Here is a 21,687-nt window from a genome sequence, read left to right as displayed (position 1 = left end):
AGAGCAAATCCATTATGTACAATACTGGAGTAATGCTTATGACAAACCCTTATCTGTGAAGCAGTTAATCACACAAAAATCTTTGCTGGATGGTTCACCAGCATGATGTTTAAAAAAAAATACAACTTTGTGCCTTATTTTACAAACCTTTGCTATTTATTAAGCCTACACACGAACAACAGACAGGAAAAGATGTTTGATCCATCCACCCTGTCCCATGCAATTTTGATGTCTGGTGCATTTTAAGATATACACTCTGCACTCCACGCAAAAGCCATACAATCCCCTGGGAGAGATGGAAAACCAGATTTAAAAATCTAATTTGGAGGCAAATAAAAATCTGGGAAAATCATCCCTGACCTTGATCACATCCTCAGGATGCCCCAGACAAAATCTCGCTCAATTTTTCATCAATTGATTTAAATGGGGCAATAATCCAGCCGGGCTCCCTTGAGGCCACGCAGTCCTTTCTACCTGATTCACTTCCAATTGCAGCATCCCAGTGATCCCACAAGAGCAGCAAAGTCTACGCTGTCCATTGCTATCCCGAGCTAGCCAAACCCGCTCACAGGCATAATTTCAGTTTATTGTGCGCCTGGATACTGCGCCAGTAACTTGCCAGCTAAGTTCAGTTGGTAGCATCTCTTGCTTCAGAGCTAGAATGTCATGACTTCAAGCCCCTGCCCGTCCTAGGAGCTGAGCACGGAATAGAAACTGACTCTCGGAGGCACTGTACTGTTGGAGGTGCTGTCATTTTGATGAGACATTAGCACAACACTGCCTGCTGGCAATATAATTTAAATAACATCATGGAGATGCTTGGTCAACATTCCCCCCTCTACCATCAAAAGCAGATTAACTTGCTCTTTGTGGGATCTTGCAATGTGCAGATTGGCTGCCACATTTACATACATAACAAAAGTGACTACACTTCAAAAGTATCTAATTTGATGGAAATTGCTTTGGGACTGATGACCAGAAAGGTGCTATATAAATGCCAGTCCTTTCTTTTGACTGGCAGTTGAAACCATTATTTTTTTTTATTCGGGTGTTTCTTATATAATTTGTATGAACAGATGGAACTCTCTGTGTGACTATTGGACCCTGAAAAGGTTAACCTGAAATGAACCTAAAGTAATAGGGTAATTTAATCTGCCGCGAGCATTTGTCTGTTTAATTTTTTATAATGGCTCTTTCAGAGGCCATCACAGAGACAGCCCTTGTTATAAACTATTCTCATGCTAAGTGTGCTCCGAGGGCCCTAGCTTCCTCATACCAGGGGTGTGCTGCTACCTGAAAGTAATTCACTATGGCCACTTTTCGCCAATCAGACATTTTGTAAGCTGTTCCCCTATGAATTTGGCAGGTTTATGTTCAGATGGAAGGAGATGTTCAGGACTGCTGCATTGCCAGCTGTGAGCACAGGGTTCCCTCAGGTAAAAGCAAGCTGGAACAAAGGTCTCCTTCCTAAAGATTTAAATTCATTACAGCAGGAAGGTTGTGGGGAGATCAGATAAATGGGTTCAAAATTAAGAAAAAGAATAAAAAGGAAAGACTTGCATTTATATAACACCTTACATCACCTCAAGACGTCCCAAAGCACTTTGCAGCCGATTAAGTACTTTGAAGCATAGTCATTTGTAAGGTATGGACTGTGGCAACCAATTTGCACACAGCAAACTCCCATAAGCAGCAAGGGCATAATTAACCGGATTACCTGCTCTAGATGTCGCTTGATGGATGAAATGTTGACCAGGACACCAGGATAGCTTCTCTGCTCTTCCTCAAAATAGCACTGCGGGATCTTTACATCCACCTGAGAGGACAGACAGGAGTCTTGGTTTAACGTCTCATCTGAAAGTTATCACCTCCGACAGTGCAGCACTCCTCAGGACTGACAGATGGGACTATTAGCCTAGGGTTTCTGCTTGGGTCTCGAGAGTGGGACTTGAAACCCTGCAACCTTTTCACTCTGGACCAAAGGTGCTACCAACTGAGCCACAACTGACACTGGGAGGACTTAGTGAGTTGATAGGTAAAAGCTATATTTAGTGGTTAGTCAGTGGACAACTGGAGGACATAATTTTTCTTTTGATGACTTTCTTAAATTTAGGAGAATGCCTTTACTCAGAGGGCTGTTGGGATATAAAATCCCGATCAATAACAGTAATGGAAACAGATTCCAAAGAAAAACCTTTAAAAGCAGAATTGTTGAGTTTGAATTGGTGTTAGGGACAGGGCAGGGAAATGGGGTTTTCAGAGAGCATGGCCTCCTATTACACTGTACATGTCAATGATCCTTTGAGGACAGTTGAGGGAAACCAATCAGCCAATCTAGCTCAACATACCATAGAAGCCTGTGGTTTCCTCATCATAGCCGCTGACTTCTCCATGATCGATTCTGGAGTGTTTGTCCCTGTTAATATATCCAGGAGACTATTTCAGCTGAATATCATTGCTGGGAATGTGGCCATATTGATAATATGAATCATTAAAGTCACATTGAGTCTACATCACAGAAACGGGCCATCCGACCCAACTGGTCCATGATGATGTTTATGGTCCAAATGAGCCTCCTCCCACCCTACCTCATCTAATCTTCTCAGCATATCTTTTGATTCCTTTCATCATTATGTGCTTGCCTTGTTGTCCCTTCAATGCATCTATGCTTTTTTACTTCTGCTATCCCTTGTGGAAGCAAGTTCCACATTATAACCACTCTTAGGGAATTCAGGGGAAACCTCTTTGCCCAATCAGGCTTATTAGTGATTATCTTCAATATACGGCCTCGAATTTTTGACTTGTCCCACAAGTGGAAACATCTTCTTTATGTCTACCCTAGCAAATCCTTTCAGAATTTAACCACCTCCACCAGGTCACTGTTAATATTGTTAATTGTATCCTGAAGGTTCAGGATAAACAGGCGGAGGGTATTGATTGATTAAGTATCCTGAGCACATATAAAGAGGGACTGTTGAGACACTGTTGGTTGGTATAGGTAGGAGGCAGAGACATGTAATGCTGCATTCTGTAAATAACCCTGCTATAAATAAAAGGATTTGTGTCTAGATTCATCCTTCACCATCTGGCTTGGGATCCTCTCAGTTTTGGTGGCTGTGCTTGCAATGAGCTGGGATGAAAGGGAAATCTCAACAAATTCAGAATGTTTGCTGAAAATCCCTGTTACATAGTCCTGGAGCTGATAAATTGATCATTGATCAGCCCATATAAGCCCTAATCAAAAGGTATCTAGTCCAGATATTTAAACACACTGGAAGAGTACTCCAGTTGCTAGACAATAGTTATAAGGATGTTTTCTGTTTTGCAGACATGTTATTCCACATTTCTCTAATTTAATACTTTTATTTTATATATTCAGTTTCCCTGTATCTTGTTTCACCCCCTTTTTCCTCTCTGTGGATCTTTACATCAAAAAGATGGAACACACTGGAGTAGATTAAATTCTCAATCCCAGCCCAGATCTCGTGATATTTTTTCTGTTGCATTGGGCCCAAGCGGGAGTTAGACCTTTGAGCAACTTGAATAGTTACCTCATGTGCAGCACCTTAGCATAACAGCTTTCCTTCTCAACTTTGCTCCTCATTTACTTCTGTCAAATGCAGCACTTTAAATCATTGCAACCATGTTAATCAGTTAACAACGATTAGCCACAACAACCTTCTGCTTTCCGGTGACTGACCTACAGTTCCATTTGCAGTGCTCTTCCACACTGCCAATATGCATTACCTGCACTTATTAATCAGGAAGTCCAGTAGGATCAAGCAGACGTGTGTCAGAGTTTAATCTCTTTGTAGTCTGCGCTGCTGACCTGGTTTCTGCAGCGGAAGTTGAGCATTTTCACCATCAGTACACAGGTTTAAGGAGATTGGCAAAAGAACCACAGGCAAGATGAAAATAAATTTTTCTAGACAGCGAGTTTAATTGAGAATGCACTGCCTGAAAGCAGATTCAATGGTGACTTTCAAAAGGGCATTGGATAAAAAACTTGAAGGGGGGAAAGGGTGAGCAAGTGGGACTAATTGGTAATTGGAATAATTTTTCAGAGAGCTGGAAAAGGCATGATGGGCCAGATGGCAGTCTCCTGTGCTGTACGATTTTACGGTGCAGATTCCTTTAATTATTTTCTTCTGCTAAGCTACCAGTTCTCAAGCTTAAATATTCTACAGATATTTCTGGGCGCTTTCCCTGCCATCTCGAATTTGTCCTGTTCTTCATTCCCCTGACCTGATGGTTGTGCAGATGCAGGGCAGATGTCTGGCCCGTGCCCCTGGATCCATGACCTGCCTAGGAGCATTCCCACTCGATGTAGCCCAGACTGGGATGTAAACACCTTTCGTGGGCTCAGGATGCCCCAAAGTGCTTTACATCACCTTTTGAAGTGCAGTCACTATTGAAATGTAGGAAATGTAGCAGCCAATTTGTGTACAGTCAGTGCCCACAAATCAGATAATGGCTAGATACCCTGTTTCTTTCAGACGTTAGCTGAGGGATGAATGTAAAGTATGACACTCAGTTAGAACCCTCCACCCCACATCTTCCCCTGCCCTCCTTAATAATAATGTCCTGTAGTATTTTACATCCATCTGAAGGGGCAGATAGAATCTCGGCTTTATCATCTTATCCAAAAGCCAGCAGCTGACACTGCATTCCTCCCCGCCACCCCCTGTCCCCGCCTCAGTACTGCACTGGAGTGCCAGCCTAGATTTTGTGTTCGGGTTCTGGAGTGGGAAAGGAACCCATTTGTGACCCAGAGGTGAGAGTGCTTCCCACTGAGCTAAGGTCATCACCTCTTGAGCAGAACAGCTCTTGAAAATGCACCCATTCCCCTCTCTGCAGCACCCGTCCCCACTCGGCCACACCCAGCACCGAAGCTACCAAGGTTGGGTTTGCTAAAGCAAAAACATTTGGGATGCACCAAAATGAAGCTGTGTTATAATGGGAGAGTTAGGGGATGTGAGGAGTGGGCAATGTGCCAAATGGCCCTCTTCTCATTCTTATCTTTTTAATCTTTGGCAAGTTCTCTAGACAGGAATCACAAATGAGCATCTTTAGGGGCTTCACTGGAGACTAGAACCTTGCTCAATGGGAGCATGGATCAGAGAACCCGGTGCAGAGGTTGACAGAGCATCAGGTGCCCTGCTCTCCTCACTCGATCCAATGACATGCTCTGGCTGTGTAAGGTTTTGCACCTCTTTTGTGAATTATGACCCACAATCAAACAATCAGGTGCCTCCTAACAGTGCATGTTTTGGAATCTTCCCTGATTGCTTTTGAGTTAATGTACCGTGTGCTGTGGCACCCTGAATAATGCATCATTAATATCCCAGGCTCGAGCCCTTGTCTATGGGGTCATCCAAACCCAGCCACAATCAGTAGCTAGTAAAGGGAAAAAGAAAACCAGCCAAGGCTCTTGCATCTGGTTGCTATTCAGCAAACCCCTAACATAAGCTGCAGGTTCCTGGACAAAAGCAGAGAAGAGGGCTGCGATTGAAACACATCATAGTTCAATAGCCACGTGCCACCCAGTGCTTGGGCTTTGCATATGCAGAAAGCCACTTGAGCCAGGTACATGGATAACTATGTAACCATTCCCCAAAATTGCTGATTGCCATTGAAGGAAGGAGGAGGAACATGAGGGGAAAGTCTGTTTTTAAGAAGAGGGTGAATTTCTTCATCATTGTTAATTATTTTCTAAATCTTCATAGAGAAATTATAGTGTAGTGCTGTCATCTTGCATTGTGTTGTAAAGTGGCAGAACAGGAGCTGGATTAAGCCTTTGAGAAATTTGACTGACCAGAAGCAGACTACAAAGGATTTTTGTTTTTTAACACATCATTCAGTTTAACATGCTAGAAAAATGTTCACCCAGCTTTTTGGGTATGACCGTCTAAGAGTAGTATAGCAGAAAAATGCAGCCCAGTTTCCTTTTGTGGACACCATACTCTTCATGTTGCAATGCAAAAGCCTGAAGGCTGCAGCAGCAAGTGAGTGAAGTGCTCAAGAAAGCAAATCATAAATCTAGCTTGGTTTTGTTGGTTGTTTTTGTGCCCTCCTAGTTGTCTGAGGGACATACCATGGCATGACATCATTGGGTCCTGCACAAAACCGCTCAGTGATTCAAGGTAGGGCCATAAAAAACAAGATTAAGATGCAAGATAAATAAAGACTATTTATAAATGCCCTAAGCAACCGAAGGGGAGAAGAAACACACAACAGTGGTATCAAAGGATTCAAGCTCCCTGCATGGAGAGAGAGGGATTGTTGGAATTTCTGCCTCAAATTCCCCCAGGGTTTCACAGACACACCATAAATAGTCATTGAAGCAGGAATTAAAATTTCATCAATCGTTCTGCTAACTCTAATGTCAATCTATTGAAAAATGGAATCTATTTAAAGTGCATTTTCCTCCCTTCAAATTCTTGTTGGCAAATATAACTGTTTTTCATCCGCTCATGAACTAGGAACTTGTTGATAATGTTAACAGGGGCATATTAAGTGCACTGATGTGACTGACCTTGGTCCATAGTGTGACAGAGGCATTTCAAGCATTCAAAATAAATGGGCTAACCCCAATCAAAGAGCAATTGCTACAAACATATCTCAAGGGCAACTAAGGATGGGCAATAAATGCTGGCCCAGCCAGCAGAGCCCACATCCTGTGAATGAATTTTTAAAAAATGCTCTTAAGCCATAACTTCCAGTCCATTTTTACTTTTTCACTTGTTGTGGGAGAGCCCAAAACAAAGGGGCCATAAATGTAAGATGGTCACTAGTAAATCCAGGAAGGAATATAGGTAAGACTTCTTTCCCCAGAGAGCGGATACCACGAGGAGTACAGGTAGTTGAAGTGAAGGGGGGCTGTAGATACATTTATTGGGAAACTGGATAAGTACATGAGGGAAAAAGGAATAAAATGATGGATTGACCAGATGAGATGATGCAGGGTGGGAGGAGGATCCTGAGGAGTGTTGTCACTGGCATAGACCAGTTAGGCTGACCGGCCTGTTTTTGTGCTGTAAATCCGATGTATTTTAATAGCACCAGTGGACGTTGCCGTTTTCTAGAAGGTTGTTGGTTATATCACTACTTGGCCATTGTTTGTAGATGAGGCTAAACGGTTGATTTTTTTAAGAGGGTGAGGTACTGCACTAATTCCTCCGAGGGTTTGAGGTAAGAAAGGAAAAGAACGTGCGTTTATACAGCACACCTTCCAATCTTTGAGATGTCCTGAAGTACACCACGTACAACAAATTAGTTTGAAGTGCTCTTATGTTGATTGACATGGCAAATAGCATGATCCTATACACTGCTACTCCAGAGACCTGAGCCCCTCTGTCCACATTGGAGCTGAGCATAAGTGACTTGAATCACATCTGATTCAAGGATCACTGGCCATATCTTCATTCGTGCTGATTGTAACAAAACGGGCACTAATAGAATCATAGAATAGCTACCGTGTAGCATTCGGCCCATCTGCAAGAGTAATTTAGCAAGCCGCAATAAGTCAGCTTTTCCTCTGCAGTTTGTTTCTCTTTAATTTCCTGGGCAAGATTGAACCTGCCTCCACCACTCTTTCAAGCAGTGCATTCCAGACCCTAACCACTTGCTGTGTAAAAAAAAAAAACATTTTCCTCACATCGCCTTTGGTTCTTAAACGCATGTCCCCTGCTTCTTGACCCTTCTACCAATGGGAACCATTTCTCTCTATCTACTCTGTTTAAAGCCTTCATGATTTCGAACACCGCTATCAAATCTCCTCTCTATGGAGAACAAACCCAGCTTCTCCAATCGATTCAAGTAACTGAAGTCCTTCACACTTGGAAGCATTCTTGTAAATCTTTTCAGCACCCTCTCCAAAGCCTTCACATCCTTCTGAAATTGCGGTGCCTGGAATTGGACACAATATTCCAATTGAGGCTGAACCAGTGTTTCTTAAAGGGCTCATCATAACTTCCTTGTTTTTGAACTCTATACCTCTATGAAATCCAGGATCCCATATGTCTTGATTACCACTTTTTCAACCTGCCTGCCACTGTCAATGATTTGTGCACATATATTCACAGGTGTCTCTGTTACTGCATTCGTTAAGAATTGTTCCCTTTATTTTACATAGCCTATTTCATTTTTCCTTCCAATATGTATCACTTTGCACTTTGCTATGTTAAATTTCATTTGCTTGTGCCCATCAGACTGCCTGTGTCCTCTTGAAGTCTATCACTATCCTCCTCATAGTTCCCAATGCTTCCAAATTTTGTGTCACCTGCAAATGTTGAAATTGTGCCCTGTACACCCAAGTCTTAGGTCCTTAATGTAGATCAAGAAAAGCAGTGATCCTAGTGCAGATTGCTGGGGTCCCCACTGTATACCTACCTTCCAGTCCAAAGGAAAAAACATCCACCATTACTGTTTCCTGTCACTCAGCTAACTTCTTATCCACAATTGTTTCCTGTCTCAAACAATGATCTGAGAAGAATTCATATGTGTGAGTGGATGCTAATGAATAATATGTTCTCATCTTGAAACATGCTTCTGTAAATACAAAGACAGTTATAGTTTGTGATTTGTTCCTCATAGCAGAGTGCACATAATATTCAGTGAAATGATTGTCAAGTCAACCTTCAATTCTCTAAATTGTTATGAGACATGATTGAGCATTGAAAGTCTATTTTACCTTGGCCTTGAGAGCAATCAGTAATATTGCTGCTGAAAATGCATCTCATCTGAAGCTAGGTTACAAGTGTCTGGGGTTGGATAAGCTGAGAAGTTGGCGATCCTTGCCACAAATGCTTGATTAACGGTGCTGCTGAAGCAGGCTGGATAATTGCTTAGGAAAGCTCCAGAGACAATTGAAACTGTGTGGGAAGGATCTCTTCCACTGCGCACAGCCAGGTATAATCACTGTGCTCCTCTGATTACTGCTTTCACCCTTCAATGTCAGCATTTTGATTTTAATTTGTAGGGTCACTGGTGGAGAACTCTTTGAAGACATTGTTGCCAGGGAGTACTACAGTGAAGCAGATGCAAGGTAGGTAGCCAAACAAGTAGGCTGGACTTGAATGCTATCTTTCCCTTTGTTATTGATGCTAACTAAACAGAAAATGAAGACAATTTAATGGCATTATTGATCTTTCAAAACCCAGGTAAATGTCTGCTGCATTAGTTCAGTGTGAGTTACAAAGGTGGCTCAAAGTTTAGGTAAAAAAAGATAGATGTAATATTTTGTTCTACATGTTGCCCCTTGATTAAATGTCTCCACACAAGATCCAAAGTGCTCTTTCTCCAAAATATCAATATTTAAATAGTCCTATGCCAGTGGAAGTAATAGCATGATTTATATTCTGCTGCTATCTCTTCTCATCAGCCTCAAGGTTACTCTTTAAAAAGGTCATGCCTGGAACTCAGATGTATGGCCATCATGTTTCTCCGCACTGTTTGTCCTCTTACAATTGTTTTTCATCCAAATTACCTTTTCCTTTCACTCCGAATTCCTGTCAGGTGTTACAAGCACAGAATTCAGTGTAAGACTGGCAGAGTGCAAGTATGCTCCTCTGGCCCCTAGGTATGGTTGGCAACAATGGCTGAGCATATTTTTTGGGGGTTGGTCACATGACATCCTGCCTCTGACCAACCGCCCCCACACTCTCGCCAATGGTCACCCTTGCGATGCACCATATTCCTATACCAATCAGAAAGCAAAGGGACTCTTCATTTTCTGTTTGGATGATTCTTAGCCATTAGTCAAACAATCTTGTCTGAGAAAATGGAAAGCAATGAAGGTGAACAAGGCTTGTCAAACAATCTTGTTTCCCCAAGTCCCTTCTTTTTATAACTAGCAAATCAAAGCATGCAAAGAATTACAATAAATCACTTTTAATGTCCCGAGATTTTTCCCTGCATTGTTTACAGCAGTGTTCTGGAGATTAATTTTTAATTCCTTGACACTCCCGTGTAACATTGGAAGGCTGGGAACCCTAATCTTGAGCCGCACCGATGTAGTGTGGTGTTGGCCAGAGACCAGATATATCTCTGTGGGAAGAATCTCCATCAAGTTCTTCTCATACATGTTCTACTGACTGGCAAAGACCAGCGATTTAGAGGCACCCACAGGAGAGAAGCTGTGTCCATTAAAGAGGGAGAAACTAGGCGATAAAGTAGGGAAAGGAGAAAATTAATGCCCTTATTTGTTACTACATATACATTTTAAAAGAAAACCGGAAGCCTAGAGTCAGAGTCATTATGGCACAGAAGGTAGCCATTTGGCCCACTGAGTCTGTGCCAGCTCTCTGTGGAGCAATTCAGTCCACCGCTCAATCCCTGTAGCACTGCAAGCTTTTTCCCTTCAAAAGCCAGTCCAATTTCCTTTTGGAATCATTGATTTTTTGTGCCTCCGCCACCCCCGTGGACAACGAGTTCCATAAACTGGTTGCATAAAATAGTTCTCACATTCCCCCTTAACCTCTTGCCCAAAACCTTAAATCTGAGTTAGCTGGTTCTCGTACCATCAGCAGATGGGAACAGTTTTTACCTGTTTACCTTATCCAAACCTGTCACGAGCTTGCACACCTCCCCTCAATCTCCTTTACATTAAGGGGAGGCGGCGACATCGTGGTATCATCACTGGTAATCCAGAGGCCCAGGCTAATTAATGCCCTGAGGATATGAGTCCAAATCCCACCACGGCAGCTGGTGGAATTTAAATTCAGTTAACAAAATCTGGAATTGAAAGCTAGTCTCAGTAATGGTGACCATGAAACTATCATCGATTGTTGTAAAAACCCATCTGGTTCACTGATGTCCTTTAGGGAAGAAAATCTGCTGCATTTGCTCGGTCTGGCCTACATGTGACTCCAGACCCACAATAATTTGTTTGACTTGTAACTGCCCTCTGAAATGGCCTAGCAAGCCGCTCAGTTCAAAGGCAATTAGGGATGGGCAACAAATGCTGGCTTTACCAGCGACTCCCACATCCCATGAAGGAATAAAGAAACCCAGGAGTACAATGCAGTTTGGCCAATGTGACACTAAGGTGATAAAACCAAAACACTGCGGATGCTGGAGACCTGAAATAAAAACAGAAAATGCTGGAAAAACCCAGCAGGTCTGGCAGCGTCTGTGGAGAGAGAAACAGAATTAATGTTTCGAGTCCGTGTGACTCTTCTTTGGAAGAGTCTCTTCTGAAGAAGAGCCATGCTAGACTTGAAACGCTAACTTTGTTCTCCACAGATGCTGCCAGACTTGCTGAGTTTTTCCAGCACTTTCTGTTGTTATTATGCAAGGATGAGGTTGGTTGGTCATCTTTCACGCCTAACTCCTGGTGCCAAAGTTACACCGACATCTAGAAGAATTAATCTCAAATATGAGGTGAAATCTTTTGTGCCTGCAGTGCTGATCTCGGAGTTTTTTGTTCTTAACATTCCCATACCATATTCTTTCAACAAAAAATGTATTCTTTTGACCCATACTATACACCATGTCTAACTAAGAAGGCTGGCTTAGGATGTAACCAACCATCTTAGATAATGACACTTTATAACCAGCTATCAGAAGGTGGTAAGAAAGGCCTGCCTTGAGTGCTTCCTCTCAGGCAGTAGTCTAACTCCACTTGATATTTCTCCATAATGCAGTCAGGTGCTTTACTCCGTCACACTGCTTTCCTGCACTGGTTTTGTTTTAAAAGGGGTAATTGAATAAACTATTCTGTCAATATTAAAATAGACAGAGGGAGGGAGGCTTTTAAATCTGACCTCTACGGTGCCTCATTAACTTGGTGACGATTGGAAAGCTGCAATTATGAAATTAATAAATAACTATAATATTAGTTATTGTTAGCAGCCACATAGGGTTTTATTATATGAACGGAAGATTGCCAAGCGCAGACTAGATTTCATGAAAGAAATAAAGGGGCTTGCTCTATTTTAAGAAAAAAGCTCAGCTTTATATTGGCTAAGAGGACCATAAAGCACTCAGCATAATGTTTGTTGCGAGGACCAGACAGATTCTGGTTTATTCAACAGTGATAAAGGCAGTCCAGTTTTGTTGTGTCTGCGGGCATTTTCTTTTTGCAATGTGGATCATAAGAGCGTGAAGGAGAAAGATCCATTAGGCCCAAGCGAACAACGCTATCCCTTCTCACTAAATATAATTCTCTTCCCAAAAACACATCTTGAAGCTATAGACACCATCCCCTTCAGTGACCCTCACTGCTAACTCAAAGCAAAACTCTTGTCACTCCTTAGTTGAAAAATGTTCTGCCCATAATTATTGGCACCACTGTGGCACAGAATTCACTTGTCCTTGTGTGCGTGTTCAATCATAAGAGGCAGCATGGAGATAGGGAAGTGATGGAAACTTCAATAATGGGATGGGAGAATGAACATCTAGTCAAGTCTTGGACAATATCCAGGCTTGGACTGAAAAGTGGCAAATGACATTTGCGCCACGCAAGTGCCAGGCAATGACCAAATCCAAAAAGAGAGAATCTAACCAACACCCATTGACATTCAATGGCATTACCATTGCTGAATCCCCCTCTATTAACATCCTGGGGGTTACCATTGACCAGAAACTGAATTGGACTAGCCATATAAATACTGTGGCTACAAGAGCAGGTCAGAAGCTAGGAATCCTCCAGTGAGTAACTGGAATACTTGCCTAGATGAGTGCAGCTCCAACAACACTCAAGAAACTTGATAAAGGATAACAGGATAAAGCAGCCGCTTGATTGGCACCCCATCCACAAACATTCACTCCCTCCACCACTGATACACAGTGGCAGCAGTGTGTACCATCTACAAGATGCACTGCAGGGATTCACCAAGCCTCCTTAGGCAGCACCTTCCAAACCCACGACTGCTACCATCTAGAAGGACAAGGGCAGCAGACACATGGGAACACCACTACCTGGAAGTTCCCCTCCAAGCCACACACCATCCTGACTTGGAAATATATCGCCGTTCCTTCACTGTTGCTGGATCAAAGTCCTGGAACTCCGTCCCTAACAGCGCAGTGGATGTACCTACACCACATGCACTGCAGCGGTTCAAGAAGGCAGTTCACCACCAGCTTCTCAAGGGCAATTAGGAATGGGCAATAAATGCTGGCCTAGCCAGTGACACCTACATCCCCTGATGAATAAAAAGAATGCAGCATTTAGTCCAGCTTGCATTATAGACCAGAAGTTATTGTGGACCCAGGTTGAGAGAAAGGAACTTCTATTTTGCGATATTCCTCCTTTGACAAGAAATTCCTAAAATTCCTTAAAAATCTGCAATAATCGCAAACCATATTGTGAATGTTTTAATCACAAGGTAGGACAACGTTACAGGAATACACTTAGTGACTGGTGCTATTTAATAAGTCACAAAGCTGAAGGATGAAGCCAGGCTAAATGAGAGACTGGATTCTATGGATTGGTAACCAGCGGTTGTAGATTTAAAATAGTTGGCAAAAGGGGGAAATGAGGACAAAAACTTCACACAGCGAGTTGTCAGGATCCGGAACTCGCAACCTGAAAGGGTTGGGGAAACTGATTCCTTAGGAAATTTCAAAAGGCAATCGGACATGTTTGTGAAGAGGACTCATTTGTGGGTCGAGGAAATAGCGATGGTGTAGGACTAAATTCAACAGGTATTTCAAAGAGCTGCCACAGACACGATGGGCTGAGCGGCATCATTCCGTGCTGTGAGTCTATGATTCTAACTGGAGGATAAATATTTAGAGCCCTTTAAAGAGAACAGGGAGACCTATTGGATGGGGCTAAACTGCTTCCCAGTTTAGTCCCAGAGGACTGAAGTTATGTATGTTATCTATAAAGTCTTACTGCGTGACAATTGTCACAAATCAAGATGCCAAATGTACATATGCTAAAAAAGAAAAAACAGTCCATTCCTGCTGTTTTCTCCAGCTTTTGAGACCCTGCTCCTTTCCCTAAGGTGGATGCCAGGGATATATAAGCAGCTGTCAGTCTGTTCCTAGCTAATAGCCTCCAGCTGAGCTCAGATTTGACTGTGCAGGTGGGCTTAAAGGGCCCCAGACTAACTATGAGCAATGCCACCAGAGATTAGCTAGCAGAAGGAACAGTCAACCACAGCTGTTAGATTCACTTCAGGTTAACTGTCTTGGAGCTTGGTACGATGCAGCCCATTAGTACCATAAGGGACGTAGCAAGAATTATTATTTTTTATATATCAGCTGCAATTCATGTTTGTTATAATTGGGAGAGTATTTTCAGAATTATTACTTTGATCACTTTTACACTGATTTCCTTATGATATCCTTCGTTTTGAGACTGTAGTGATCAGGAACATTGCACCCCTGGAAACTTTAACTTTTTTCAGGAGATCAAACCACATGGAACTTGAACCCTGACCCAAGATGTTATTAGGCCCAAAGTGTAATTGTCAACGAATCAGAGAATGATACAGCACAGAAGCAGTCCATTCAGCTCATTCATTGGCTCTTTATCCGACTACTCCCACTCCCCATTGCCCTACAAATTTTCCTTTTCAAGTATTTAACTAATTATCCTGGAACCTAGAGTGGTGGAAGCCGATTCAACCCTTTCAGGCAGTGTATAGCACACCATAACGCGCTGTGTTTTTAAGTAAAAAAAAATTCTTCCCATCTGTCCGGTTTCTTTTGCCAATTACCTTAAATGGGCAAATTATTAAAAGGCTGGCGGGATTATTACAGCCCAGTATGTTATGCAGGTGTGCCTGATTTTAAAAGCACACTGGTCATAAATGGATGGATTTTTAACACACACGAAATGTTTTTCTGCTAATGTTTCAATTTTCCACCTGTGTATAATAGGAATTGTCCCTTGTGGAAAAAATAAGGTCGTTTGCTTTAATCATGCGTGTTCAAACGCAATGTTTTCTTCACTGTTGCTAAGTTGGAACTGCTTTGCAAGGTTTCCATGTCTCGGAGTATAGACGACCACATCTACAAAGGCTTTGAGGTTCATTTCAAAGATGAACATCAGACATTGTCCACTGCTTTGTTAGAAGGCCGACTTATGACTAGAAATTGCTTCCATTTTATTTACCCTCAGGCAATGGGTTCGTGACATGACCTGAAACACTGAGTTTCCAACCGTTAAAAGTTTTAGCGCGTTCTTAAGCTGCAGTGCTTTTAATATTTATTAACAAGGGAGGTATGATAAAGAGGAGGCCCCAGGTTAGCTGGTGCTGGAAAGCATGTTTCCTGAGCCAGGTTATCCAGCAGGAGGCAGTGGGGGGGTGGGGGGCAAATCTCTTCCATTACTGCACAAGCCTGTCACCTGGTGCGCCCATTAAGAAACTAAGTCACTAGCCTTAAAGGTGAGCTGGACCTTGTTGATACCACTGTGAAATGGCGAGTGTCGAATTGGAAAATGTCCATTTCAGTGATTCTGGGATGAAGACAGAATTCCGCAGTCACAGTTATTGAGGACTCTAAAGTTATCATTGGCTCGCCATGTTTTAAAAAAAAAATTCCTCTTTAAGTGATGCAGAAATGGAGCTAAGATCCAGATTAACCATGATTGAAGTGAATGGCAGAACGGGCTGAAGGAGCTGAGTGACCTCCCTTTGTCCCTGTGTTCCAAAAGTAAGATTGGAAGAATCAACTGTGTTGTTCTCCCACATTTTACAAAGCGCTTGGTCAGTAGAGCTTTAATTCGTGATTTAAAAAGTCAATTTTAGTTTTTCAAAAACCGAATACAAGGCTAATGCCAAAAAGAATGCAGTCCAGCATCTTGTCAAGCTGAAATTCTGACATCCTGTCCAACAATTCTATCCAGGAAGTGGAGAAGAGGAATCTTGCAGCCAGCAGATGAATTCCATGTTGTAGTCTATCTTACTATATCGAATATGTTTCTCCAGACAACCTTAACGTTTCAGAAGACAGTTCCCCTCCAGCTGTGAACTCTGTGCATTTTGCCAGATCCTATCATTCTCCAATCAGCAGCCTCCCTTGCCTCTCATCCTCTGTCTTTAGTCAATGAAAGCAGCTACTCAGGAACATGGCTCCTGCCTTCTCCACTCCACCTGCAGCCTCTGTGTTTCAGTTGTTGCAAACAGCTGCTGAAGAGCCTGTTAAAACAAGCCCATCTCATCAGGCAGAAAGCAACCTCTCAGCAGACGGCTGGGTCATTGGTCCTGCCCCCCCATCTTGAGTTTTGTCTTCAGTTGGTGGAACAGTCACTTGGGAACAAGTTAGGAACATTGGAGACAGGAGGAGGCAAGTCAACTCCTGAGATGCGGGTCAGCCATGATCCAATGAAATAGCAGAACAGACTTGAAGGGCTGAATAGCCTCCTCCTGTCACTATGTCCGTAAAGTGATATCGATCTGCTCTACCATTCAATTAGATCATTGCTGAGTTATATCACAACTGTGTTTTCCTACCTTTCATCCATATCCTTTGTTACCTCTACCAACCCCCCAAAAATTCGACCAATCTCAGAATTGAAAGCTCCAACTGATCCAGCATCTAGAACCTCCTGGGGAGAAGGGAATTCCAGATTTCAGTTACCCATTGTCAGCGCTTCCCTGATTTTGCTCTTGAATGTTCAGAGTAAATGATGTGATCCAAATTCTCTGCAGAACAGAATTATCCTGTTGTCCCGCAAATTAAACCCAAGGGAGTGTTTTGTTTCTGAAATGCACTGGGATTTGAGGTTTCACAGTACTGTCCACCATCTCCAAGGCACAAGTCAGGAGTGTGATGGAATACTCTCCACTTGCCTGGATGAGTGCAGCTCTCACAACACTCGAGAAGCTCGACACCATCCAAGACCAAGCAGCCTGCTTGATTGACACCTTATCCACCAACTTAAGCATTCACTCCCACCACTACCAACGCAACAGTGTGTACCATCTACAAGATGCACTGCAGGAATTCAGCAAGGCTCCTTCAACAGCACTTTCCAAACCTGCGACCTTTACCACTGGTGTGCGTTTCATGCTGGCTGGCAGTTAATTGGCCAGCCAGCGTAAAATCGATGTCAGGAGCGATCACGGGTGGGAGCGGATTTCCCATCCGACCCTGCCAATCACGCTCGCCCGACAGACTAAAAATTAAGGCCTTAGATAAACAACTGCATAGGAACGCAACCACCTGCAAGTTCCTCTCCAAGTCACACACGATCCCGACTTATATCTATATCACCGTTCCTCCACTGTCACTGGGTTAAAATCCTGCGACTCCTTCCCTAACAGCACTGTGGATGCAGCGGTTCAAGAAGGCGGCTCAGCACCATCTTCTCAAGGGCAATTAGGGATGGGCAACAGTTGATGGCCTATCCAGTGTTACCCACCTCCCATGAGCAACTAAGAAAAATTACACTCAGTTACCCTTTAGATGCAATGATGGGGCCTTATTGGTAATGGTGAGCTCTGAACTTTGTTTCAGGAGGACCAAGTTCCCATAACTTAGGAATTTAATAGCATTGAGTTACTGTAGCCTTTCATACATGTGAAAGTTCAGTGAGGTAGCCTCGCTGTTATGCAACACAGAAGGAGCCTTGAATCTCAGGCAGCCTTTAAATGAGTTTGTAAATATTGTTCCAACTGTCGGGTATGAATTTGCTTTTTATTTGTCCCTGCTGTGAATCATTGTTCCACTGACCAATAAAATCGCCATTCACCACTAGGCTTGGATGTTAGTCGGTACAGTACTGTTTGTGCAAAATGACTCCCTCTGTCATCTTGACAGAAACATTAACCTTTGGAAAGTAGGCGCCTCCATTAAAATAGCGAAGGAAAGAATTTCATACAAATGCATTTAGTGTTTGTATATTGACGTCCCAGAGTAGGATTTCAGAACCAAGGTTGAATCCTCAGCAGTGAATACCTGACACAGAAATAGGGTTGCCAACTGTGATTAAATGTATTCCTGGAGGTTTCGTCACATGACTTGCCTCCATGCTTCAGCCATTAGTCGGCCAACACATCCATCCTTGTGATGCACTGCCTTCCTATGCCGATTGGAAAGCTAAAAGACTCATTAAGACTCAATTGGACGATGCTTGACTGTCAGCCAAAATAGCTTCTTTCCCATTTTCAATATTTTTATATCTGGTAGAGAGAAATGTTCAAAGAAAATGACAAAAATAAAACAATCAAAGAATCATAGAGAGTTTACAGCACAGAAGGAGGCCACTTGGCCCATCGTGTCTGTGTTGGCCAAAATAAAACCAAGCACCCAGCCTAATCCCACTTTCCATCGTTTGACCTGTAGCGCTGCAGGGCTACGACACTTCAGGTGCACATCCAGACACCTCATAAATGAGATGAGATTTTCTACCTTTACCACTCTTTCAGACAGTGAGTTCCAGACCCTTGCCACCCTCTGGGTGAAAAAGATTGTCTTCATCTCCCCTCTAATCCTTCTACCAATCACTTTAAATCTATGCCCCTACTGTCTTTTTTAATGTCCCGATGATTTTTCTGCAGGGTCGCACACAGCAGTGTCCTGGAGATTGATCTTCAATCCCTGGAGACCTCAGGCCAATCCTGGCGGGTTGGCAACCTACACAGAAATAAAGCTCCAAAGTACAATGAATGGAAATCCCATTCTTCCCCCTCTTAAAGAATTCAAATCCATCTACACATAATGTTAAAATATGTTGCACCAAGAAGTGATACACTTGAAAGTATCATCTATAAAGCCTGTTGTCACATTAGCAATACCTCAATTATCATTGATACAGCAACACTAAATTGACCAAGGAAACTAGCAATGAACAAGAGTTGGAAAAGGAGACACATGGTTATAAATTGCTCATATCCAATAATAAACTATCCAATTTCAAAAGTTGGAATTACACACTGGGTCCCACTGGATCAGTGAAGAGAAACAGATGACTCCTACAGCTCCTCACACCCCGCTTCCTGTAAGGACTCCATCCCATTCTCTCAGTTCCTTTGCCTCCGTCGCATCTGTTCTGATGATGCTACCTTCAAAAACAGTTCCTCTGACATGTCCTCCTTCTTCCTTAACCAAGGTTTTCCACCCACGGTCGTTGACAGGGCCCTCAACCGTGTCCGGTCCATCTCCCATGCATCCGCCCTCACGCCTTCTCCTCCCTTCCAGAAACATGATAGGGTCCCCCTTGTCCTCACTTTATCACCCCACCAGCCTCCGCATTCAAAGGATCATCCTCCGCTATTTCCGCCAACTCCAGCATGATGCCACCACCAAACACATCTTCCCTTCACCCCCCTGGCGGCATTCCGTAGGGATCGTTCCCTCCGGGACACTCTGGTCTACTCCTCCATCACCCCCTACTCCTCAACCCCCACCTATGGCACCTCCCCATGCCCACGCAGAAGATGCAACACCTGCCCCTTCACTTCCTCTCTCCTCACCGTCCAAGGGCCCAAACACTCCTTTCAAGTGAAGCAGCATTTCACTTGCATTTCCCCATACTTAGTCTACTGCATTCGTTGCTCCCAATGCGGTCTCCTCTACATTGGAGAGACCAAACGCAAACTGGGCGACCGCTTTGCAGAACACCTGCGGTCTGTCCACAAGAAAGACCCAAACCTCCCTGTCGCTTGCCATTTTAACACTCCACCCTGCTCTCTTGCCCACATGTCTGTCCTTGGCTTGCTGCATTGTTCCAGTGAAGCCCAACGCAAACTGGAGGAACAGCACCTCAACTTCCGACTAGGCACTTTACAGCCTTCCGGACTGAATATTGAATTCAACAACTTTAGATCTTAAACTCCCTCCCCCATCCCCACCCCGTTTCTTCCCCCTCCCTTTTTGTTTCAATTATTTATATAGATTTTTCTTTTCCCACCTATTTCCATTATTTTTAAATCTACAACTAATACCTTGTCAGTCTTTCCACCCCACCCCCACTAGAGCTGTACCTTGAGTATCCTGCCATCCATTCTTAATTAGCACTTTTCTTAGATAATATCACCACCTTCAACACCTCTTTGATCCTTTTGTCTGTGACATCTTTTGATTATCTGCTCCTATCACTGCTTGCTTGTCACAACAACCACCCCCCCTCAACTTCTCTCCCCCTGCCCCCCCCCCACCTTAAACCAGCTTATATTTCACCCCTCTCCTAACTATACTCAGTTCTGTTGAAGGGTCATGTGAACTCGAAACGTCGACTCTTTTCTTCTCCACCGATGCTGCCAGACCTGCTGAGTTTTTCCAGGTAGTTCTGTTTTTGTGTTGAAGAGAAACAGATTGATGCTTTAGGTGTGAGCTCTTTGTCACTGGGATTTGACCTAGGATTTGAATCAAAGACTAACCCATCCTCTCACTTTTTGGTGGAACTGGAGAGTATTTGCAGCATACATGAATTATCCAATGGCCACTGTTGAGCCATGCCTGCATAGTCAATCCACATTACAGATAATTAATGATACAGCACACAAGGAGGACATTCGGCCCTGCTGTACCTATGCTAGCTCTTTGAAAGAGCAATCCAATTGAATCCCATTTCCCTGCTCTTTCCCCCTCAATTGCCCAGCTGAAAATCTTTTCCCCTTCAAGTATGTATCCAGTTCCCTTTTCAAAGTCAATATTGATTCTACTTTCACTGCCCTTTTAACATAACATATCTCAGAAATCGAAGCATCCTTTCACTCAATGTTTTTGATGCACTTGAATTGCTTAAGAACAGTTCAGTGTTGTCAAATTGGTTGTTATTGTTTCCAACTCCTATTTTAAATCAAGTATAAAAACATCTTGGCAAAATATCTGTACATTCATCAGGATCTAATTGGCAAGCAATAGCCCGATTCCTTGTACCAGCTGAAGTTGGATCAGAAATGGAGTTCAATCATTTTGAAAGATAACCTTAAGAGTTTGTACAAATACAAGAAACCAGCAAGAATCTTCAGACAGAGACGTAATCAAACAAAGCATTTTACCCATTTCTGACATGCTGAGAATGTTTTCTGATTTTATTTTAGGTTTCCAGCAAGGACAATATTTTGCTTTTGTAAAAGATCGCTTTACTCCATTAATTGATGGCTGAAACATTAAAGGTTGAAGCGATGGGGATTACGCTTTTGGTGCATTTTCTTAAAGTCCACAAAATGTGCCTTTAACTGAAGAAAAGCAAGAGAACAAATATATTTTTTTTAAAAACCCTCAAAATAACTCGAGCAGAACAAAAAGGGATTTAATCAGCAGCATTTATTGCCATAGAAACCAAACTCAATCTAAGCACTCTGTTTATACATGTGGCTTACAGGAATTGGGGATGGTACACAGCTGGAACTACAAGGGTTTTTGATTTATAATAAAATTTTTAAAAAATCATTGTTCTGTTAGAAAGAAAAAGCAAATAGAATTCCCAGCAAAAGGAAATAGCAATTTTTAATTTTACAGATGTGTAGCAATCTTGTGCACAAATGGAGAAAATCAATCCTAAAAAACTGCGTCAGAAACACAAACATAATGCTCCATTTTATAAACTGCAATATCAATTATAATGCTACATGACAAATACCCCTAATGTTTCTGTTCCTACCACCGCCTTTGAGACAAGCCAAGGTAGAACTTTGCCACCAAGCCTGAGATTTTATATAGATTTACTTCATGCTTCCTAACGTTTATAGAACGATTGAGAGATACGGCATAGAAGACCCATCGCCTGTCCTGTCTCTCGGAAAACCCAATTAGTTCCACTTCCCTGCCCTTCCTCTTCAC

The 21,687-nt window shown here is 42.8% G+C and overlaps 1 protein-coding gene across 6 annotated transcripts in view; it reads left to right on the top strand.

Annotated features, from left to right (window-relative positions):
- The window catches only part of camk2g2 (calcium/calmodulin-dependent protein kinase (CaM kinase) II gamma 2), a 358,108-nt gene that overhangs the window by 215,141 nt on the left and 121,280 nt on the right, over positions 1–21,687 (top strand). For all 6 annotated transcript variants that reach the window (XM_078531014.1, XM_078531015.1, XM_078531018.1 and 3 more), the window contains exon 5: positions 8,981–9,046. In XM_078531014.1, coding sequence (XP_078387140.1) covers positions 8,981–9,046 — 66 coding nt within the window. The remainder of the gene's footprint in view (positions 1–8,980; positions 9,047–21,687) is intronic.

The sequence above is a fragment of the Cetorhinus maximus genome, chromosome 27 (genome assembly GCF_964194155.1).
Source record: "Cetorhinus maximus chromosome 27, sCetMax3.hap1.1, whole genome shotgun sequence".
Taxonomy (NCBI): Eukaryota; Metazoa; Chordata; class Chondrichthyes; order Lamniformes; family Cetorhinidae; genus Cetorhinus; species Cetorhinus maximus.
This window is presented reverse-complemented; position numbering and strand designations above follow the sequence as displayed.